The 19,525-nt window shown below is 38.0% G+C and overlaps 1 protein-coding gene across 1 annotated transcript in view; it reads left to right on the top strand.

Moving 5' to 3' along the window:
- The window catches only part of PTPRQ (protein tyrosine phosphatase, receptor type, Q), a 103,426-nt gene extending 94,465 nt beyond the window's left edge, over nt 1–8,961 (top strand). The window contains exons 40-45 of the mRNA XM_010023878.1: nt 1,406–1,540; nt 1,653–1,778; nt 3,960–4,108; nt 5,733–5,868; nt 8,516–8,639; nt 8,924–8,961. Of these exons, the coding sequence (XP_010022180.1) occupies nt 1,406–1,540; nt 1,653–1,778; nt 3,960–4,108; nt 5,733–5,868; nt 8,516–8,639; nt 8,924–8,961 (708 nt within the window). The remainder of the gene's footprint in view (nt 1–1,405; nt 1,541–1,652; nt 1,779–3,959; nt 4,109–5,732; nt 5,869–8,515; nt 8,640–8,923) is intronic.
- The last annotated feature ends 10,564 nt before the right edge of the window (nt 8,962–19,525 follow it).

The raw sequence follows: 19,525 nt of genomic DNA, 5'->3' as shown, positions 1-19,525 counted from the left end.
TTGCCTGCTGAGATTTTGCATGTCTTTACTGCATACAGGCATCTTACTGCATGCTGACTTTAGGTCACCGCTCATCAGTGAATAGACGACTGTAATGTTACCATTTCTCAGGGCTAAAGCTTTTCCCTTTGTATGCTCTCATTTTCTATATTTGTGGATGTGTATATAACTGCATATAGCTGTAAATATACGTGTGTGTGTGTGTGTTTATGTAACTGTTTATTTAGTAGATGTACATATGCATGCATGTAAAGAGAGGGAAGAAGAGGTCTTGTATATAGTTTTAACAAATGGGAACTTGGCTGCTACTTTTGTTTTCATTGGTTAAACCACAAAAAGTCAGTAATTGAACCATGAGCTTTGCATCACTGAATTATCGTTTCTCACCTCACTCTTGAACTAGGGAGGATTAACATAGTTTCTCACTGCCATCTGTTCTGTATATTATAGGTGGAGTAAGTAACAAGCAGCTGTGAATTACAGGGCTATAATTCCGACAAGGAACTTTGGTGGTGCTGTAAACCACTCTGTCAGTTCTTTCGAGCAATAGGCAGAACTCTGTGATATTATAGACAGCTAGCTCTGCAGTATAAATTTATTGCTGTTATTGCTATTGTTGTTATTTTAGACTTTCTGTAGTACATAAGAGTTCCTGTAGGGTATGGTTAGTTTCTTTGTAGAAACAGATCCATGAGAACCCATGCACTGACAACATTTACACTGATTTTGTTCAACAAACTTCCTTCTCCCCAAGATTTACATCAGTTTATAAATGAACAGAAGCCAACACTAAAATAAAAACCAGGCCCTACAGTAGGTTTCTTGGAGACCTTTTCTCTTAGATCATTTGTTTCAGTGAGGTCTATGCCTAAGTTACAGCAGATCCTGGTGATCACTGGAAGGACAAGGTCATCAGTGTGGTGTATAGCTTGCACTAGCTCTCAGACCACTCCTTATTTGCTTCGCTGGCTCCACTGCTCCTTAACACTATTTAATTCTACTTTGTTGGCCACATCCTGACATAATTCTTGGTGGCCTCTGGCTGAATCTGTAGTAAGGCTACGTCCTGGTTAACAGAAAGGCTTGGATATATTTAAATGGGAATTACTGACCTAATGTCCCTGTAATTTCCCTGCTAAATGCATTTTTATTGGGATGGCATTTCCCTAATTTTATTAGACCATTGGTTCATAACTGATCTATGTGGTGGAAAAAATGCCATTACTTCTTTAGGTTGCCAAGGCCATCTGCCATGCAGTGATTAGCCAGGCCTATGCCGATTCATTTCGTATATATCTGACAAGATTTTAGTCTTAGGCACGGTAGCTACAGGCACAACTATGAGTCACATACAAATTTTTTTCTTCCTTGCCAACCTCTGTATTAAAGATTTTCTTTTTCTTAGGGTTATTTATGTCCAAATGAGTTTATTGCAACTCAGGGACCATTACCAGGAACAGTGGGTGATTTCTGGAGAATGGTGTGGGAGACAAGAGCAAAAACGCTTGTGATGCTTACACAATGTTTTGAAAAAGGACGGGTGAGTTACCACTGTACTAATTAACAGCATTTGAGATAATTGGAAATTGTGTATGTAGTTTCTGTCAGGATTATAATACGATCATCGCTAATTAGTCATCATCTCCCTGCAGATAAGGTGTCATCAGTACTGGCCAGAAGATAATAAGCCAGTGACTGTGTTTGGGGATATAGTGATTACTAAGTTGATGGAAGATATTCAAATAGACTGGACCATCAGAGATCTAAAAATTGAACGGGTAAGTCAGAACCAGAAGGTGATTGAATAAAACCCATCTAACACCTCAAAGAACGTCAAATGTGCTCCATCCCACTCAACTACCCCTCAGTATTCTTTTAATCTTTTAACGTGTATGCACTGCAATGCCTGATTTTCATGCATTTTGTTTTCATTCCTGTTTGGTTTTGGTTTGGTTTGGTTTCTTTTTCCTGAGAATTTTCCCAGTTTCTGTCACAATGAGCTCGGATATTTGTCTGACATGCTATGAAGGGTCTGTCAAGGTTACTGAACCTCTGGTCTGGTGGGAGTTGAAGTTTCTATTTGAACATCTCAGTTGTCTCTTCTAGAAAGGAGTAATCCTAACCATTCTAGGATCAGACAAATCCCTTTGAGTATATCCCTCTCAGATTAAAGGGCAAGATTCTCTGGTGCAGCGCAGCTGTTTTGCATTGTACCACCAGACGTATTGGCCTCCACCCCCAGGAGATTCACCCAATATAAAAAAGAATCATCAGTATTACTCCCACTCTATGTGCTGGGAAGGGGAGTGCGGGGCACAGAGTAGATCTTCATCTTTGCCATGATCCACAGCTATGATTTCCAGTCTTTGGAAAAAGTGAGCACCCAGCATTAAGGCAGACCAACAGGTAGGCTCAGAAAGCAATCTGGGCATGATGAATCACAATGAAGTTAGTCTTCTTTTCCACACCCAGTATTGACCTGTGTTATATGTAGTTCAGCCAGATACTAGGACCTGAACTTGGCTATCTAAATACATGCATTACCATCCTGTGGCATGTTCACATGACGAAAGGAATGCAGCAGTTAGGGGATTGCCTCAGTGGTCACCCCATAAGGATGTGTTGTGCACATAGTACAGGACAACCAAATGTTTTAAAATGAGAGACAGTGAACTTTTTTTCAGTTTAAACAAGACATAAAGTAAACAAGACCAGAAAAGGGACTATTTAAAATAAAAATGTAAGCTAGCAAAATGTGAAGTCACCTGTGTTAACCATTGTGAGGCAGAGAAGAGAGAAGAAAGGAAAAGAGAAAACCTGAACTAAGTGATACATTTACTATAGCTGAACTACGCTGCACAAAATTCTATGTCCTTTATAAGCATGTCATTGAATGTGCCATATTGCTGGCTTTGATTGTACTTCATCTTCCATTCACAAATGGGTAGATTCGTGATGATCTTCCAGTGAAGATAAAAAGCATATGTGAGGCAAATCATTCACAATTATTGCCATATTGTGTCCAAAGTAATTTATCTTTTTGTTTTATGTTCAGCAGTTTTAAAAATATAGACTGAAAGTAGTTGCTCGACATAATTGTGCCAGTTGTTCAGTGTTTCTTGCAATATGAAAAGAGCAAGTGGTTGGTTCAAAATAAAAAAAAAAAAGAGGAACTGGTTCATTACACAACAGTTGAAACTGTGGTACTCCTTGCTGCAAGATACTGTGAATGCTACAGTATTACACGGCTTCATAAAATCTGGAGAAATTAGTATAAGAAAATTCTGACAACTGCTGTTAAATTTTGAGATACCATCTCTAGACTAAGGCAGTTCACAAGTCACAAGTTATTAAGAATGGCAGTGATATTCTGTGGAACTATAGATATATTGTTATGTTTTGTTGGTCTAGACAGGCCTTTGGTATGATCCTGTGCTTTTATTCTTATGTCCTTCATAGTTAATTTAGATGTCAGATCATAACCTGCTCTTTTCTTTGAGTCGCTGTTGCTGCTGCTCTCACTGAGAGGGTATCAAACACTTAGAAAATATAACTGCGTTTACCAGTGTATGTGTGTTTGCCTTCACTGCATTAGTTCAGCCATAGAATGGTTGCTTTCTCCTAAATATATTTGTCATCCCAGTTCACTAAACTTCTAAGTGAGCCATAGAAACCTCAACAGGTAATCTACAAATTGCATTGATACAGGGACTGAAGTCAAATGGAGAGCAACTGCTGAAGTCATTAATACTTCCTGAAAGATGGACTTGATGCTATCTCTCAGAAGACCTGCCATCAGACCAGTGCAACACAAATTATCCTTTGATACAAATACCTCTTATAATGATGCTATTCTGACATTCTTTTTTCACATGAAATTGTTAAGAAGGTTACATGTAGCTTACTGGATCTTCTGTCACATTTCTTCTGTAAAAACTGTCTTATTTTGCATTCTTCAGCATGGAGACTGCATGATGGTGCGGCAGTGTAACTTCACTTCTTGGCCAGAACATGGAGTCCCTGAAACTTCTGCACCAATTATCCATTTTGTAAAACTTATCCGTGCAAGTCGAGCCCATGATAATACACCGATGGTGGTTCACTGCAGGTAAGCATATTCACCAAATCATCATGGAGTATCTGAGAATTTCAAGTGCATATTAATGCTTAGGGAAGTTGCCAGAAGAACAATGAAAACTGAGTACACAGGTATGGTTCTAGTATGGACAGCAGTGAAGCTTTCTCCAGTAGAGCTCCTTAGTTCTTTCTAGGAAGTAAAATGCCAAAGTTTTTCTGTTTGTGGAAATCCCACTGAGGTGATGTCCGTGAAACAGTTACTTCAACGATTACCATAAGGTACTGCTAGATTTATCTCAGTTTTCCTTTTTATCATAAGAAAAGGAATAGAAAATGACATGTTGGGTTTAATTACTCCTGTTATAATTATAGCCCCTCTTAAGAAATAAGTTTAAAAAATTTATTTAAAATATACATGTCACATCAAAAAGAAGAAACTATTTGAGAGCCACAGAGAATGACAAATAGGAATAAAGGTTTGCGTATGCCAGATTTCAGACTTGGATGCCTGTAAACAGCTAAAATCTATATTTAGGCTCCTAAATGAATAGTCTGGTGATTAGAGGTGTTCAGCTGTCATGGTTCCCACTGATCTCATACTCAACACCCTTAAACTGCTTTTCAAAGAGTAAGTGTGTGGGGAAGGCTAAGTCTTCAGGGAAGTGGTGAGTGTGCCTGTGTTTCATATGCAGGTCTGTATTCCCACTGAATGAGCGGGCACACTCCAAAACAGCAATCTGAACTCAGGGGTCCACAGATGATTCTTTGCCTCATTCTCACTTAGTGTGAGTCTGAAAATAGGTGGAAGAAAAAGCTGGGTTTGTTGCCATAAATCTCTTCCCTAACTATCCAGCTTATCATGCATGGAAGTTCTTTTTGTTTGTCCTCAGTGCCTCACAGGTGCCACCCACAATGGGTTGATAAAGCTTCATTTTATTTGGTATCATTGTCACTGACAGTTTGACATTTCCCTATACTGCAGGGGCCAGGGAGACTATTGCAGGAGAAAACCACAGGTCTTGTAGTTTTGAGGACACTTAATGTTCTCTGGGGCTGCTCTGCAGTGAATCTTACCCCGTTTTCACAACACAGTTATTTAAAGGGGCCAACACAGGCCAAATGCTCCACCTGTGCTCAAATTCCTGATGGTTATAAAGCAGCATAATGTATTCTCATGTCCCGAAAACTCATTAATTACTTTCAGCTTATTAGAACTTGCAGGTTGAAGAGAGTTTTGCTCTACATTTCCTGATTATCTGCAGTGATATACTCTCCATTTAGTACACTGATTGCAGAGAAGTCTGATAGCAATTTTGAGAAAATCCCATGTTATTTTGTCTCAAATACCAAAAGCATCACAGAATCAAGGTACGATTGCACAAAATCTTGTGATTTCTTTTTTCTTTGAATTACTGAGCACTAGAAAATTCTCAGAGAAGTTGAAGAACTGTTTTTTCATTTACAAAGATTTGGTTTAGTTATATCTCATTTTTCAGGTGCAACCCCTTGCAAAATCAGAACATGGCACAAATCCAGGTTTCACTTAATCCCATTTAGAAAGCAGATACACAAGTAAATACTGGAAAATATTTATTTTTTTACGAAGTTTTCTTTTCACACTTAATTTAACCAGATCTTGTATATTATGTTTGCAGTGCTGGCGTTGGAAGAACAGGTGTTTATATTGCACTTGACCATTTAACCCAACATATAAATGACCATGATTTTGTGGATATCTATGGACTTGTAGCTGAGTTAAGAAGTGAAAGAATGTGTATGGTACAGAATCTGGTAAGATCTGTATATTTATGTGTTTTGTTTTTGCGTTGTTAAAAAGTTAGTTATCTGATCTCCTAGAAAACAAGACTAGAAAGCTCATAACAATGAACTGTCTAATGCTAAATCCTACTTCTATTTGGATTTCAAGCATTCTGCAAGTGTATGGTTTGTATCTATATTTAACTGTATTGGCCAGCAAAGCCTTGACAGTTGCTGAAAAAAGTGCTGAGATGTTCAATTTTTAGAACCTAAATCATAATTTCTCAGACTTTGAGAAAGTTCATTTCAGGTTTTGGGTGAAACAGTTGTTAAATAAAAGAAGTGGATTTGCTCATGCGCTACTTAATTTGACTTTATTTACTACTTAGCTAATTTTTTTGTGTAGGTATATGTAGCATAGTCCTCTAAACTTTTAACTATTTGATTACCTTTGACCTCATTAATGATTCCTTGATTCTTTTTAAACTGCTTCAAATAAAATAATACATATGGATAGAATTAAGCACAGACTCCAGATTTTGCAAAATCAAGGCAGTAGTGGGGTTTGGGTCTAAAACATTGCATTTCTGGCAGATTTACTGAGTATGGATATAAGGTAGTGACAACCAGCTTGTAAGGAAGACATCTCCTGTATCTGGGGGTCTGGTTCCAGTGGAATGGAAATCCAGCTGTATTTGCATAAGGCTTCTGGAATAAGCCTTCTTCAGACTAGATCCAACCCAAGGCTCCTGCAGAAGCCTTTGAGTCTACAGCATGACTTAGCAGCCTCTCAGTATGGGTGAGCAGTTTCAAGACGAACTTCCACATGGCTAACGGTTTTAAGCTGATTTTAGTGTAGGGAGACTTTTTCCATTAGGAACGACATTCTTCTGTTCTAGATCATGTCAGAATACACAAAAAGTGTGTCAGAATATACAAAAAGCAGTTAATCTCTCTTCAGCAACTGCACTTCAGAAGATTTTGTGAGACCTTCTGTTGATACTGTGTCATGCTGTTTCTTGTATGGTGCAGTCTGATTACCAGTTGCTTTCAGTTTTTCCATTTGAAGTCTTTATGCAGCTAAACAATTGCCAGGACTTTCCTGTGATGATAAATTCTGGGAATACTTTTTTTCGTTGTTGTTTTGCGTTTTTTTACTAGGAATAGAATAATCTGAAAATAAGGTAAAGTCTGGAAGAAAATTTAATGTCTTCCAGTCATAAAAAAAAAAAAGACTTTCAAATAATTAATAATGTCATTAATTCTAACTGGGAAAATAACTTGTCACACATGTATACCCCAGGTATCTATGCTCCACTCTTCCCTGGCAAACCCAGAAAGATTTTCATTGCTACATGCTCACAAGTAGCTGTATGAATGCAAGAGATCATGGAGCTTTCAGAGTCTGCCTTCTGAACTAGAATCTTAGCTCCACTGAAACTTCAGACCTTTGTTCTAGAAATCCATAACTGTGTAGTGGATCTGTTAAAGTTTATCATCGTGCCAAGTCAAGTACAAAAGCTAGTTTGAAACAATGCCATGCTATTGCTTCAGTAAGCAAACTATTAAAAAGTGTAATGGTACTTTGAACTGCAGGGGCCTGTGGAAGTCTGGTTTAATTACCCGTGGCTCTAGAGCTGTGACCCTAAAACATACCTTTATAAGCAAATTTCTCTCATATATCTGAGACATTTAAATTGATGGCAGTTCTGAAACAAGATAGCAATTATTGAGCAGAAAAATTACACTAATGTATTTACCCATGCACAAATTAAGGAAGTTAAAGTTATTTTGGTCATCTCCATCTGTGGAGATATTGAAAACCCATCTAGACAAAGTCTTGGACAATGTGATTTAGCTGACCCAGCTTGAGCAGTAGGGGATTGCACTAGCTGATCTCAAGAGATCTCTTTCAATCTGGACAAGCCTGTGATCTGGTTCATTTTCAGCCTCTACATACACAGTACCTCTGTGTGAAGATCTGCTTAATCCCTTTATTTTCCTGCTGTCTGTTTTCATTCTCCATTTCATTCTTACATTGCTTTATTTTGTTATTCTCTTTTCAGCAATCATTAGCCAGAGTTACTTTATGTTCTTGGAAGTATGAAATTAACTTCAGATGGCAACTCTTTGCATTATAGTCAGTTAAAAGTGATCCTACAGTTCAAGAAGTATCTAAAAGTAATGTGGGGTTTTTTGGCTCTTAGCAAAGGGATATGCTCTTAGAACACATACATTCAGATATACTTGAACTTCTGCATTTGAGTGCACCCTGCTGGTTTTCTTTATACTAGAAAGACAGAAATTTTCTTACCTAAATATTTATGTGGTTCAGTTTCTTCAGTCTAGTGGCAAAAAGTAGTCTAGTGTCTTGTCATAGAGTAAAACTTTACAGAAAATTATGGAATCGCCTATTAGTCTCAGTTATGATTAGTCTAATTTCATATATCTTTACTGGGCATAAGAATTAACATGTTTTGAAAAATTTTAATGCAGCATACCTTGTAATGAGTGAAGTCAGATCAGGCATATGTGATGTGGTCATTGAAGTACTGACATTGCTCTGTTAAACTGCAGTTACTTTGAGAACATCTTGATGTTATATGAAAATTTAAAAGTTTTTTGGTACTAGAAGTACATTTTTCTTCTAATCAAACATCTTTAAATTCATGTCTTACAGGCACAATATATATTTTTGCATCAGTGTGTATTGGATCTGTTGACAATCAAGGGAAGTAGTCAGCCCATATGTTTTGTAAATTATTCAGCACTGCAAAAGATGGACTCTCTGGATGCCATGGAAGGTAAGGAGCTACAGATTGTCTCGAAATTATTTTTTCATAGCAGGTGCATTGACTGTCCAAACAAAGAACCATTAAAAAGTACTTTGACATGTGGGGTTTTATTTCAGGAGTGTAAATTTCTAGCATTTTGCTGCTCTTTAGTCTCACTCATAGAAATAGCCATTGATGAAGCTTTCCACTTCTTTCCCTGCAAGATCCTTTAAATTCAGCCAAAGCAGTTATCTGCCATTAGTTACTATTTATTTACTAGGTAGGTTAATGTAATGTATCTGTTTCTTCCGTAGGTGATGTGGAGCTTGAATGGGAAGAAACTACCATGTAAATACTAAGACAACACATTAAAGATAATGTGATTTTGAAAGTCAAATTCATATTTTTCTAAGCACAGGGGCCAAAGTGAATTCCCCTATTTTGATGATGAAAAACAACCACAGATGACTGGAACATCTTTTCTTCTATCAATGTGCCTTCATAGATATGTATTTTATCCAGATCACTGAGCAATAATGATTTGCACTTCTGGTGTTATATGAATATTGCATTCAGTATGTACTTAAACAGAAAGTGTGTTTGAGCATACTCCTTTTTTCTGGTTATCTTTGTAAAATAAGAAAAATGAGCCAAATATGATGTAAAAATTTCATATTCCCATTGAACTTATTTTGATGTGAATTTGCTGTGTTCTTTGTGGTTTGAAGTAAAAGCTACAGTTCCTTGAATCTGTCTTGCTAGATCAGTTTCAATGTTGTCAGCTCTTGCAGATTAATTCCAATACCACCACAGTGATCTTTACCTACCTGTATGTTCTTGTGTTTTGAATCTTTTTTTTACGAGTGGTAGCATATCAGCTCGTGATCCTGAACAGCTGAAGAGTCACCTTCTGACATGGGGAGGATTATTGAGCTTTTACAGAGCACACAGTAGTTCTTCAGGGACACTTGGGGCTATTTAAGCTATTTTATAATCAGCTGGTTGTGTTTTTTAAGCATACAGTGGTGATTGCATATGTTCAGTGCTGAAGTTAGTATTTTACATTCCTTCCACTTTTTCAAGCAGATAAAGTAAAACTATAAATTTATTATGTATATTACAACTGTTCTATTAGATTGACTTGAGTAATATCTATCAATAGAGTAATATCTATCAGTATTAGATTGACTTGAGTAATAGAACATTTATAATTCATTCACATTTCTTAAATATAACACTGGTATTTTGAAAGGTTACTCAAAATTTAGTAGCCATATATTTTATAACACAGAGTTGCAAGTTAAAAAGTTATTGCTCCTTCCTCAGGTTTGGCAAATCGCTGTAGACACTGAAAAGTTTGGGAATTAATATTTGGAGATTTAATAAAAAAAACATCTTCCATTCCCACTGACTATCATTATCAGAACTATATCTGAAACAGGAATAGGAGAAGTAGGAAGCTGTTATTTGATAAGCAAAGCAAAAACTGGTAAAGCAGCAGGAAGACTGGAGAGATAATTAAACTGCGTGCCCTGGTTTTACATGGGAATGACAGTATTCAGTTGATACTACGGCAGGGAAGAATTGGTTGCCAAGGTTTTCTCTTTGTAAAGAAGTGTATCATTTTAAGTAACACTAAAACTGTGACCTTAATCTGAGATGCAAAACATAATAGTAAAAGGACTTTGGTGTTGCCATCTTATATTCTGTTTAGACAGTAGAAATCCATAGCTTTGTTGAGGCGTCAAGCTCAGGGAAGTCAGGCAAACCTCTTTAGAACCTTGGAGAATATGTGTCTGTGGGTGTGTTTGTGTGCGCACACTCTGAACAGGATGGATAGTAACAAAACTTGCCATCTCTTAGCTGTAGCTCCCAGACAGAAAATGCTATACAGTATGTAACATGACACTGAAGTAAATAATGGTAGGTGTTTGATGTCTTCTGAGAAGCTGGCAAGGATGGTGCAGGGAGGACCCTTTGTAATGCAGCAGAAAGTGCCAAATACGTAAAATGAAAATCAAAAGATGGCATTTAAGGAGATGGAAATGGTTTGCAGAGATATTTTGGGCAACCTATCTTTCGCAAAGACTGACAGTGTTATAAACATCACCAGTCAAGCTAAAAAGAAACCAGTGCCTTTTAAAGCTGGATGGAGGGAGGAAGAGGTGATGTCCACAGCTGTTCAAGTCTCTGGCAAAGCATTTGGTACAGCTCCAGTTTCATTTGGTTCCTATGAAACATGTGTTCTTCATTTATTATACATGCATTTTAAAGTATTCTGACAAATTGTTTATAGGGACTTAAAGGTGTTTTTCATGATTTGTATTTGTACTTGGTAGCAGCACATGCAGCAGTGTGGTAAATTGACATTATAGAGTCATAATCTTGTATAATCTTATATCCACAATGGCAGGATATCTGTATGTGTGTCATTCCCCTTTCAAATGAAGGAGAAAGCTAAGAAGCCTTATGCAACTTACAGATGAACTCCAGAAGTTCCAAGTGTGCTTCAGTGTTTTATAAAATACTTAATGATGAAGATTCCTACATCCTCCTTTAGGGACCTGCCTGTGGTCAAACACTACATTCGGTAGCACGCTTGTCTGACAACTTAGTAAGATACTAGAAGATGTGACTCTCATTCCTGTAGAGGAAAAATTAAAAAAAAAGAAAGTAATTCAAATAGTTTATTATGCAATTTGATGTAGGCAATCTGATACGTGCTACCTTGACATATTTTGTATTGTCTTTAGGGTAAAAGCAAATATTCAGCAATAAACTGGCCACAACTCATAAAATACATGGTCAGGGAAAGAACTATCTCCAAGCAATTCTTTCCAAAATCTGATTTTCAGTATAAATACAGCAGTAGTTCACTGACCTTCTTGTGTGCCTGCCAGTGGTTTACAGGGATAGGGATCTGTATGTCAGGAGATCCCCCAGACCCCTGTTCAGTCATGAAGAAAGAATTTTCACATAGACTTTTATCTTCCAGCCCTCCTTTACTTATGCAGTGACACCTGTAGTGTGCTACTGACAGAACTGAAGAGCCAGAAGCAAGCAGAATTTGTCCAATTGCTATCGAAAGAATGAATATATATAAAAAGCAGCACAGCCTTTTTGTTTTTAATGGTGCCACTTAATTTTCTACGGATTCTTGGTGCTACTAAGACAGCAAGAATGTACTCTACAAAATTAGAAACTGAATGAACAAAACCTGGAGAATACACAGATTCTATAGGATTATTACAATTGTATTGGAATTAGGTCATACTGTATTAAATTATTCAGGCGATTTCTATAGAGACTGATATACCTCCACACGCAGAAGAAGCAGTCATTAGAATCATAGAATGGTTGGGGCTGGAATGGACCTTAAGATCATCTAGTTCCAACCCCTCTGCCATGGGAAGGGACACCTCACACAGACCATGTTGCAGAACATCATCGTTCATGTTGAATTTAAAACGCTTTTTTATGCTCTTGATAAAAATACTTATGCATTCAAACTTGTGCTTTTACTGTATATACAGAGCTATTCAGTAATTAAATTTCATAACATTGTGTGAAAGATTAATAACATGTATTAATCTCTGTAACATCGTCTGTGTACTGCTGCCATACAAAGTATGCTCATAAGCAGTTACTAAGACAAAATAGCAAAGAATGAATCAATCATATTTTATCCTGAGGTACGTGGCAGCAAGCTTTCCTGGTTACATACAGAAATGACAAAGCCTCCTACATGTGGACATGAATTTGTAGAGATTCAGGACACAAAGCCCCTTGAGGTCTGTGGCCAGAAGAGATTTTTTCTGAAAATATTTGGACAGCAAGTTAAAATTAAACTTGAAACGTACCTGTTTCAGAGTATGTATGGCACGTGTATTAAGCATTACACAAGATTATTGTCTTTCCATGGAAACAAACAATAAAAATAGATAGATCCAAATTAATTTTTGTTTTCCAAACTATGAAAACTACCCAGTTACCTCTCTGTTTTAGGGGATATACATGTGGTAAAAATGAATTCAAGGTTGTTTTGTAACTAAGTTACATGCCCAATCAGTGCTGCAAAACCTGCAATGTGTTGACTGCATAGACTGTAACTGGAAACCATTGACACATGGGGTTGGACATGTCTTTGCCAGTTTTGATTTAAAGGAAATGAGTCACAGAAAACATACTGAAAGTGATTCACTGTTTCAGCACTTTTCCATGACTGTTGTGTCACCACTCTGTATGATGTTGAAAAGACAAGTCCACTTAACACTGTTCTCCATTTTATTGTTTCCTAATGCTGTATTGCTTGTCTATATGTGACTGTATTAGAAGAAATTGTAAACAGTAATATGGATCATCTGAATTCAAATCCTGCAGGCATGACCGACGTGCATACATCACTCTTGGGTAAGGTGTGTAGTGGTCTACAAAACCTTTCCTCTATCCCTTTCCCTATGAGTTGGTTTCCAGATGACATCACAGAGTATCAGCTGCATTTCTGTGCTGGCTCTTGCCCAGAATACCTTTCTGCCCTATCGTCTCTGTGGCTGTGATTACAAGGTATGAGACAAGTGCAAACCAGCTTTTGTGCTGATCTCAGAGCTGAACTGTGCTATCAGTTGCATGCCTTTGCAGCCTTGACACTGTATACGATTGTAAGGATAAACTGGTTTCGTATCCAGAGTTCCCCCTACTGCTCTAATAAATCCTGATACAAATTGTAGCACTGGTCATTGTTCAGTGTCAGCTGAAGACAGCAAGATTAATCCAATGGTTGGTATTTTGCATGGTGAGTCTCTTTTCCCAATAACCTTTCCCAAATGATGCTGAACTAATTACATATTTTAATTATTTATTCTCACAGCTCCCTTATCATGTAGGCTCTTTCTCAGATTCCATTATGGAAAGAAAACTGAAAATCAATGGCTTTTCAGCACAGAATAACAATGTCAATGATACCTTTCACAGATCCGGCATCAGGCAAAGCTTGCATGAAGTTGTGTCTCTAATTCAGTTGAAAAACAACATTTAGAAGGTTTCAGTTATATCTGGATCATCTTACTCTGCTTGTTGATTGGTGTTACCAGGGTGATCTTTTCGTAGGATGACAGCTGCACCCAGCTATCCACGGTAATAATGAATAAACCATTCCAGCACTCTTTACAGTCAATAATGAGCTGAAAGAAGTTTTACAAGGATGTTCCCAAAATATTTTACAGGAGATGGAGTTCTGAATGATATAAAAAGAATACTTGGATACCAGAAACCTAATATACAATGAAAGCTCCACCATTCACAGTTGCATTCCATGAAGTCTGCTGAGCAGGTAGTGTGTCCTGGAATGCTCAGAGCATACTTGAGACAACATCACACAACCTATGAGCTGAGTACTGCAAGATACGGGGCATGTTGCAGGATTGCATTTCAATCAGCTTTACTGTCACATATCCCTACCTCACTTGAAAAACACTGATTATGACAGTTGGCAACATCCTTTGTGGTTCAACTTAGTTCTAGGAAACTAAGGACTCTATTTAGTCTATTCTTTCACTAATCTTTAATACATAAACAGATACTTTGACACCACAAATGTAAAAATGGGCAGACAGTATAGGCAGAGATGAGGATTTTCTTCCACTAATGGAGGCATAAACAGAAAAGTAATTAAACCTGTATGTCCCCCTCTCTCCCTCAGTCTGCTGTCTGCATGTGCTCACCAGTTAACTGCAGATAAATAAAATTCATCCACTTTTAATTTGATTAATACATTGGTAATCCCTTTCTCAGAATCCAGCATATAACACTTACAGAACTGTGCCTTTTCATTTATCAGTCTTCTGCTGGATGCACAGTAGCTCCATTTAACTATTTTTCTTACGGAATTCTACTAGTTCTCTGTCAGTGTAACAGAGACAATACACACAGCATCAGTGTGGGCTTGTGTATTGTGCACAGAATTCTTAAATGACCTGCAATAGCACGATACCGCACCCCAGGCATGGGCAAGGAATTGACCTGAGGGGACTGGCTGCCTAGCATGAAATCTTGCTCCCTTCTGAGGACAGGACAGTTATCTGACAAGGCACTGTCTGGGTCAGGGAGGCTAGAAAATGTTCCTAAAACTGACTAACGTTTATATGGAGGGGTTTAACCTGAACCTTTCTCTGCCAAGGGTAAAAAGAAAATTCAGGCCAGCGTTGCCGTCATTGTCAACAACTCTCATTTGCTGCTTAGGACACTAAGAAGCAAAACCTCATGTTCAATTGGTATTAATAGTGCCTTACACTTACAAAGACATACTGCCTCTGTCATAGTTGACATTTAAAGTTTTGACATATTTCTCTCCTTTATATGTTTGTGGGGATTTTTTCCTCTTTTAGACTGTGAATTTTGGAATATATTGACTTTTGAATAGTTAGTTACAGGTTGTCTTAGAAAAATACTGAGTTGTCCTGGTAGAACAGCTGTAAGGAGGATGTTTTGATAAAATATATTCTATAATAATATCCATATTGTTGCAATTTCTCATAAATATGCCTACTTCCTGTGGGGTGGCCATTATTGTAAGAACACGTCTACTGAATGTACTGTACACTAAGAACGTGACTGGCTGTTCAAGAAGGCAGATGCCTTTGTCACTTCTTGATTTTCCCATTCTTTTTGCCCTTCCAATTCTTCTTACCATTTACTGGCACTCCTAAGCAGGTTTTGGGGACCTATCAAGTTGCTGGTTAATGGAGATTAATTGTGTCAGCTATACCAGCTCTGCACAAAATTTAACAAGGCAGGCATTCCTCTCCTGCATACTGGTGTGCTCCCTCTGAAACAAAAGGGATCCCTGACATTGCTGCCAGAGCCAACTGGCAGTCACAGAAAGATGGTCCTGTGCTAGTGTGGGAGAAAAGCTGTGCTTAGTTCCAAGTTTTCACAGACATTGCATGTCTGAAACAAATCACTTAATTTCTGTGTATCTCAACTCCCTAAGCAAGCAAGCAGGCAAGAAACTTGCATTAAACCTTTCTTCCTAATATTTATGTGTCCAGTCTATTTGGAAGGTCTGTGAGGAAAGCATTGTCTCCCAAAACGCTTTTTCACACCTCCTATCACAACCAAGAACACTGTCAAAGTAATAAAATCTTTCTCCTATAACCTCATCCCAAACCAAAGAAATGGCCAGTAGATAGTCAAGATCACTGTCACACAATGCACATGCTTTAGTTTGCCTTCACCATCCCTTCAGTTCTCTCATGCTGATAATAAAGAACTAGTGGTAGTCAGGGGCTCTCAATATGGAGGGCATTAGCTAAGAGAGCATTTGCAGAAAGCTAATGTCATCTTTCTAGAAAGGTTCCAAATGAGCACCGCAGGAGCACAGCAGGTACATGTCACAAAAGGCACCTTCCTGCTTATCTAGCCTTTGGGAAAAAAATCTCTTGGTTGTGTGTCTGGAATAATAGAAAAATGATAAGAATTAACTTATTTAAGATGCCAGCGTTTTTCTAACTTGTGATTGCTGTTAAGATATCACATCCACACATCCTTTATCGCACACACATGCACAAGAAGATACTCAAGCTCTTTACAGTAAAGGCACATCTAAATTGGTCAGATCAGGCATGACTAGTTTGCTTCAGGTTAGCAAAGGCAAGTATGACTTGGATTAATAGTCATGACCATTAAGTCTTGATACATGCAGAAGTAATTGATTCTGATTTAAAACAAAAAAAAACTTGCAAGGAGTAAGACTGAAGCTTTCATTTTTTAAATATGGACTGGAACAAGGGGCGAGTTGCTCTGATGGAACTGTGAAACGCTTTGGGCAGTCATTATCTGGTTCTCCAAAATCAGGAAAAATGTTCAGTAGGGTCTTGTAAGGAAACTTTGTGAAATATAAAATTGCTACAACAGCTGAAAGAAGGAGAATGCTCCCATTGAGAGAAAACTAATGAACAAGTGTCAAAATGGACAGTTGGTGTCAATTCCAGAAGGATTTAAAACTTAGACATGAGCTTGAAGAAACCATGTTAATGGAGCCAATATCTGGATGAAAAGAACCTTGTACTTAACAAAAATCCATTGTGAACAATGTGCTTGACCCAGCATGTATTAAAATGCTTAGGAGAGAAGAATAGTGTATTAATTAAATATAGAAACACTATATTCCACTCATACTCAGCATCATATGATGTGTTTTCCTTTCTCCTGAGAAAGAAATCCCAAACACGATTCAGAGTTCAGTATTTTGATGAACTTTGTTTGGAAGTTAATCTTTCCAAAGAAGCAAATCTGTAAGGAAGCCCTTATGGTTTACTTCTAAGAGATTACAAATCAAATGAAAAAAGATTTTCTATTACTATTCTTAAATAATTCTTTATGATCTATCTAGGATATTTTCAATCACATTTAGGAGATCAACATAGTATATCCTGTAGAAGAACTGTGTGTAGTTCTGCACAGAGAAGGACTGCACAAATAATTTTAGGATGTATATTTCAGCAGAGGCTAACCTTGTGTTGCACACAGCTTACATGCAATTCAAACACAGTTTCCATGCCAAAGAAATATCCCATGACTGGCAGTGAGGGTCTGCTGGCATTGCTGGGTAATCCAAACCCCTGACTTCAGGAGGAAGTGAGCCAGTGGAAGCTGTTGAGGCCAACATCATCAAAATAGCCCAGACACTCAGCCCTGTCCTGTTTCACAATGGAGCAGTGAGATCACAGGACAGTCAATGCCATCCATTTCCTGCAGGCAAGCCTTTCCAAACATGTGCCCTTCTCCTGCTTGTTTGTGTACCAGGCACACTTGTGTTTCTTGGGCACAGGAAGTTTTCAGGATACACACCAGAGAGATTATAATCCACACCATATTCCATGGAGCAATGTTGTGTGTAAAGGTTTTTTTTTTCACTCTTTTATTATTTTTTTTTATCTGAAAGTCAAAGAGAGAGGTATTGAGAAAGCAGTAATGACATAAAATAGGAGTTGGCTTGTGCTAGGGAATTTCAGGAACATGTAAGTGTTACAGTGCTTAATTCTTGGACATCCTGCTGTTGAGCAGAATCCTCATCTAATGAGTAAGTGCCCAAACTGACAGCATGCAGAAAAACAGCTGCTTAAGAAAGGCACTCTCAGAAATCGTGATTGGAACTTAGGAGACAACAAGGACTGACAATGCAGATAAAAAGTGGCAAAGTGTACGTGCCCACACATCTCTATGGTTGTTGCACCCTCTTGTTAGAGAATCTTTATCTAATTATGATTTGTCTAATTCAATTGGAATTGCCAATTCCGATTTTCCCTTCTAAAAAGAATCCAGGAGTAAATCTCTTTTAAGCATTCAAATAATATATAGGAGTCAGTGATTTACTTTCATCCTCTGCTTGATTCAGAACAGGGATCTGTTTATCCTTGTTTGTCACATCTCAGGCAAATATGCTGATCCCTGGGCTAGGGCTGCCAAGGAATCACAGATGCACTCTCTGTCTTGCCCCAGTAGTGCTACTTCCAAGAATACTCAAATACTCGTTCAGAAAGGGCTGTAGCCTGAGGGGGGCAGGCTCTCACATGGAATCTGGAAGGCAGCTGTTCAAACAGCCAGGTACAGAATGAAAAAAATTACGGGAGCCTGGCTGGACCTTCTCCCTCCCTGCAGGAGCTCTCAGACCTAGACTGCCCTTTTTTTTCCACCCTTAGCTCCCCTCAGTTATCCCAAACAAAGTAGAATTCTTTCTAATAGGGAACAATGACAGCACAGCTCATAGCAAAAACAGGCAGAAAAAGAAATCTTAGCAAGTCCCATAGTCTGTCATATTTTGCTTGAAGGCTACGTGACTCCTGGGAGATATTTACATAGCTGCTGCTCTGCAGCTAAGCCAGACTAAATCCTTCTATCAGGAAACTTACCCAAATGTGCCCTGTTACAACTAATTGCATATATTGCTTTCTATCCACATAATCACTAGCATCACTTTACTCTGTTCCTCTTTGCAGCAATTGTTATTGTTTTCTTGATCACTGCCAGCACTTTGTCTTGACTTTCTATTCTCTATAACACCACATCTATTCAACATTTACTCAATGTTTCTAAGCCTTTCATCATTCTTGTTAGCATTCTGTGTTTTGTCTAGCTGTACCAGCTGTATCTGTTTTGAGATGCAGTGCAGTGCATCTCAAACAGGCACAGAATTACAGGTGAAGTCTTACCAGCCTAGAACAAGATAAAAGGACTATCTTATGTACCTCCTCCCTGCAGGCATGTCTTCGTGGGATGTGTGTGTTTTTTCTAAACAGCATGGCATATGTTCATCTTATGATTCACTGTAACCATCAGTTTCCTTCTTTAGTAGAGTTACCACCCACCTAGTTACTCTGTCCATATTTCTGCAGTGATCTGGCTTGCCTAAGTGCCCATTTGTGTCCTTCTCCTCTTCAAACTGAGACCTATTAAAGACCATAGTTCTGATTTGCAATGATCAGTTTGCAGTCTAAGCATTCCCTCCAACAAGCTGATAATTCATACCATCTCTGGAATATCTGTATACATGATGACCATATTCTCTATTCAGTCATCCAAGTTATTAATTAAAACATGAGTTCCCAGAGCAGAGCCCTGGGAAATCCCTCATCTGCGAGTTCTTCTTTGATGAGTTTCCAAGGAGTTGAATACCCATAAGAGTATCATTTTCCTACTCTTCATATAAGGATGTCATGTGAAACTACAAAAAAACTTTATTAAAATCAAGAAAGTGACTTCTGCTTATCCTGTACCCACAAGAATTGTTGTCCTGTTATGGCAGGACAATAAACAGATTTGGCACAGCATAGTCTTGAAGATTTTTTAACGGGAATATGACTATTCCGTGCTGGTGTTATTCATCCATTTGTATTATTCCAGGGCACACACTGTGTCAC

Source organism: Nestor notabilis, unplaced genomic scaffold (genome assembly GCF_000696875.1).
Source record: "Nestor notabilis isolate BGI_N333 unplaced genomic scaffold, ASM69687v1 scaffold421, whole genome shotgun sequence".
Taxonomy (NCBI): domain Eukaryota; kingdom Metazoa; phylum Chordata; class Aves; order Psittaciformes; family Psittacidae; genus Nestor; species Nestor notabilis.
This window is presented reverse-complemented; position numbering and strand designations above follow the sequence as displayed.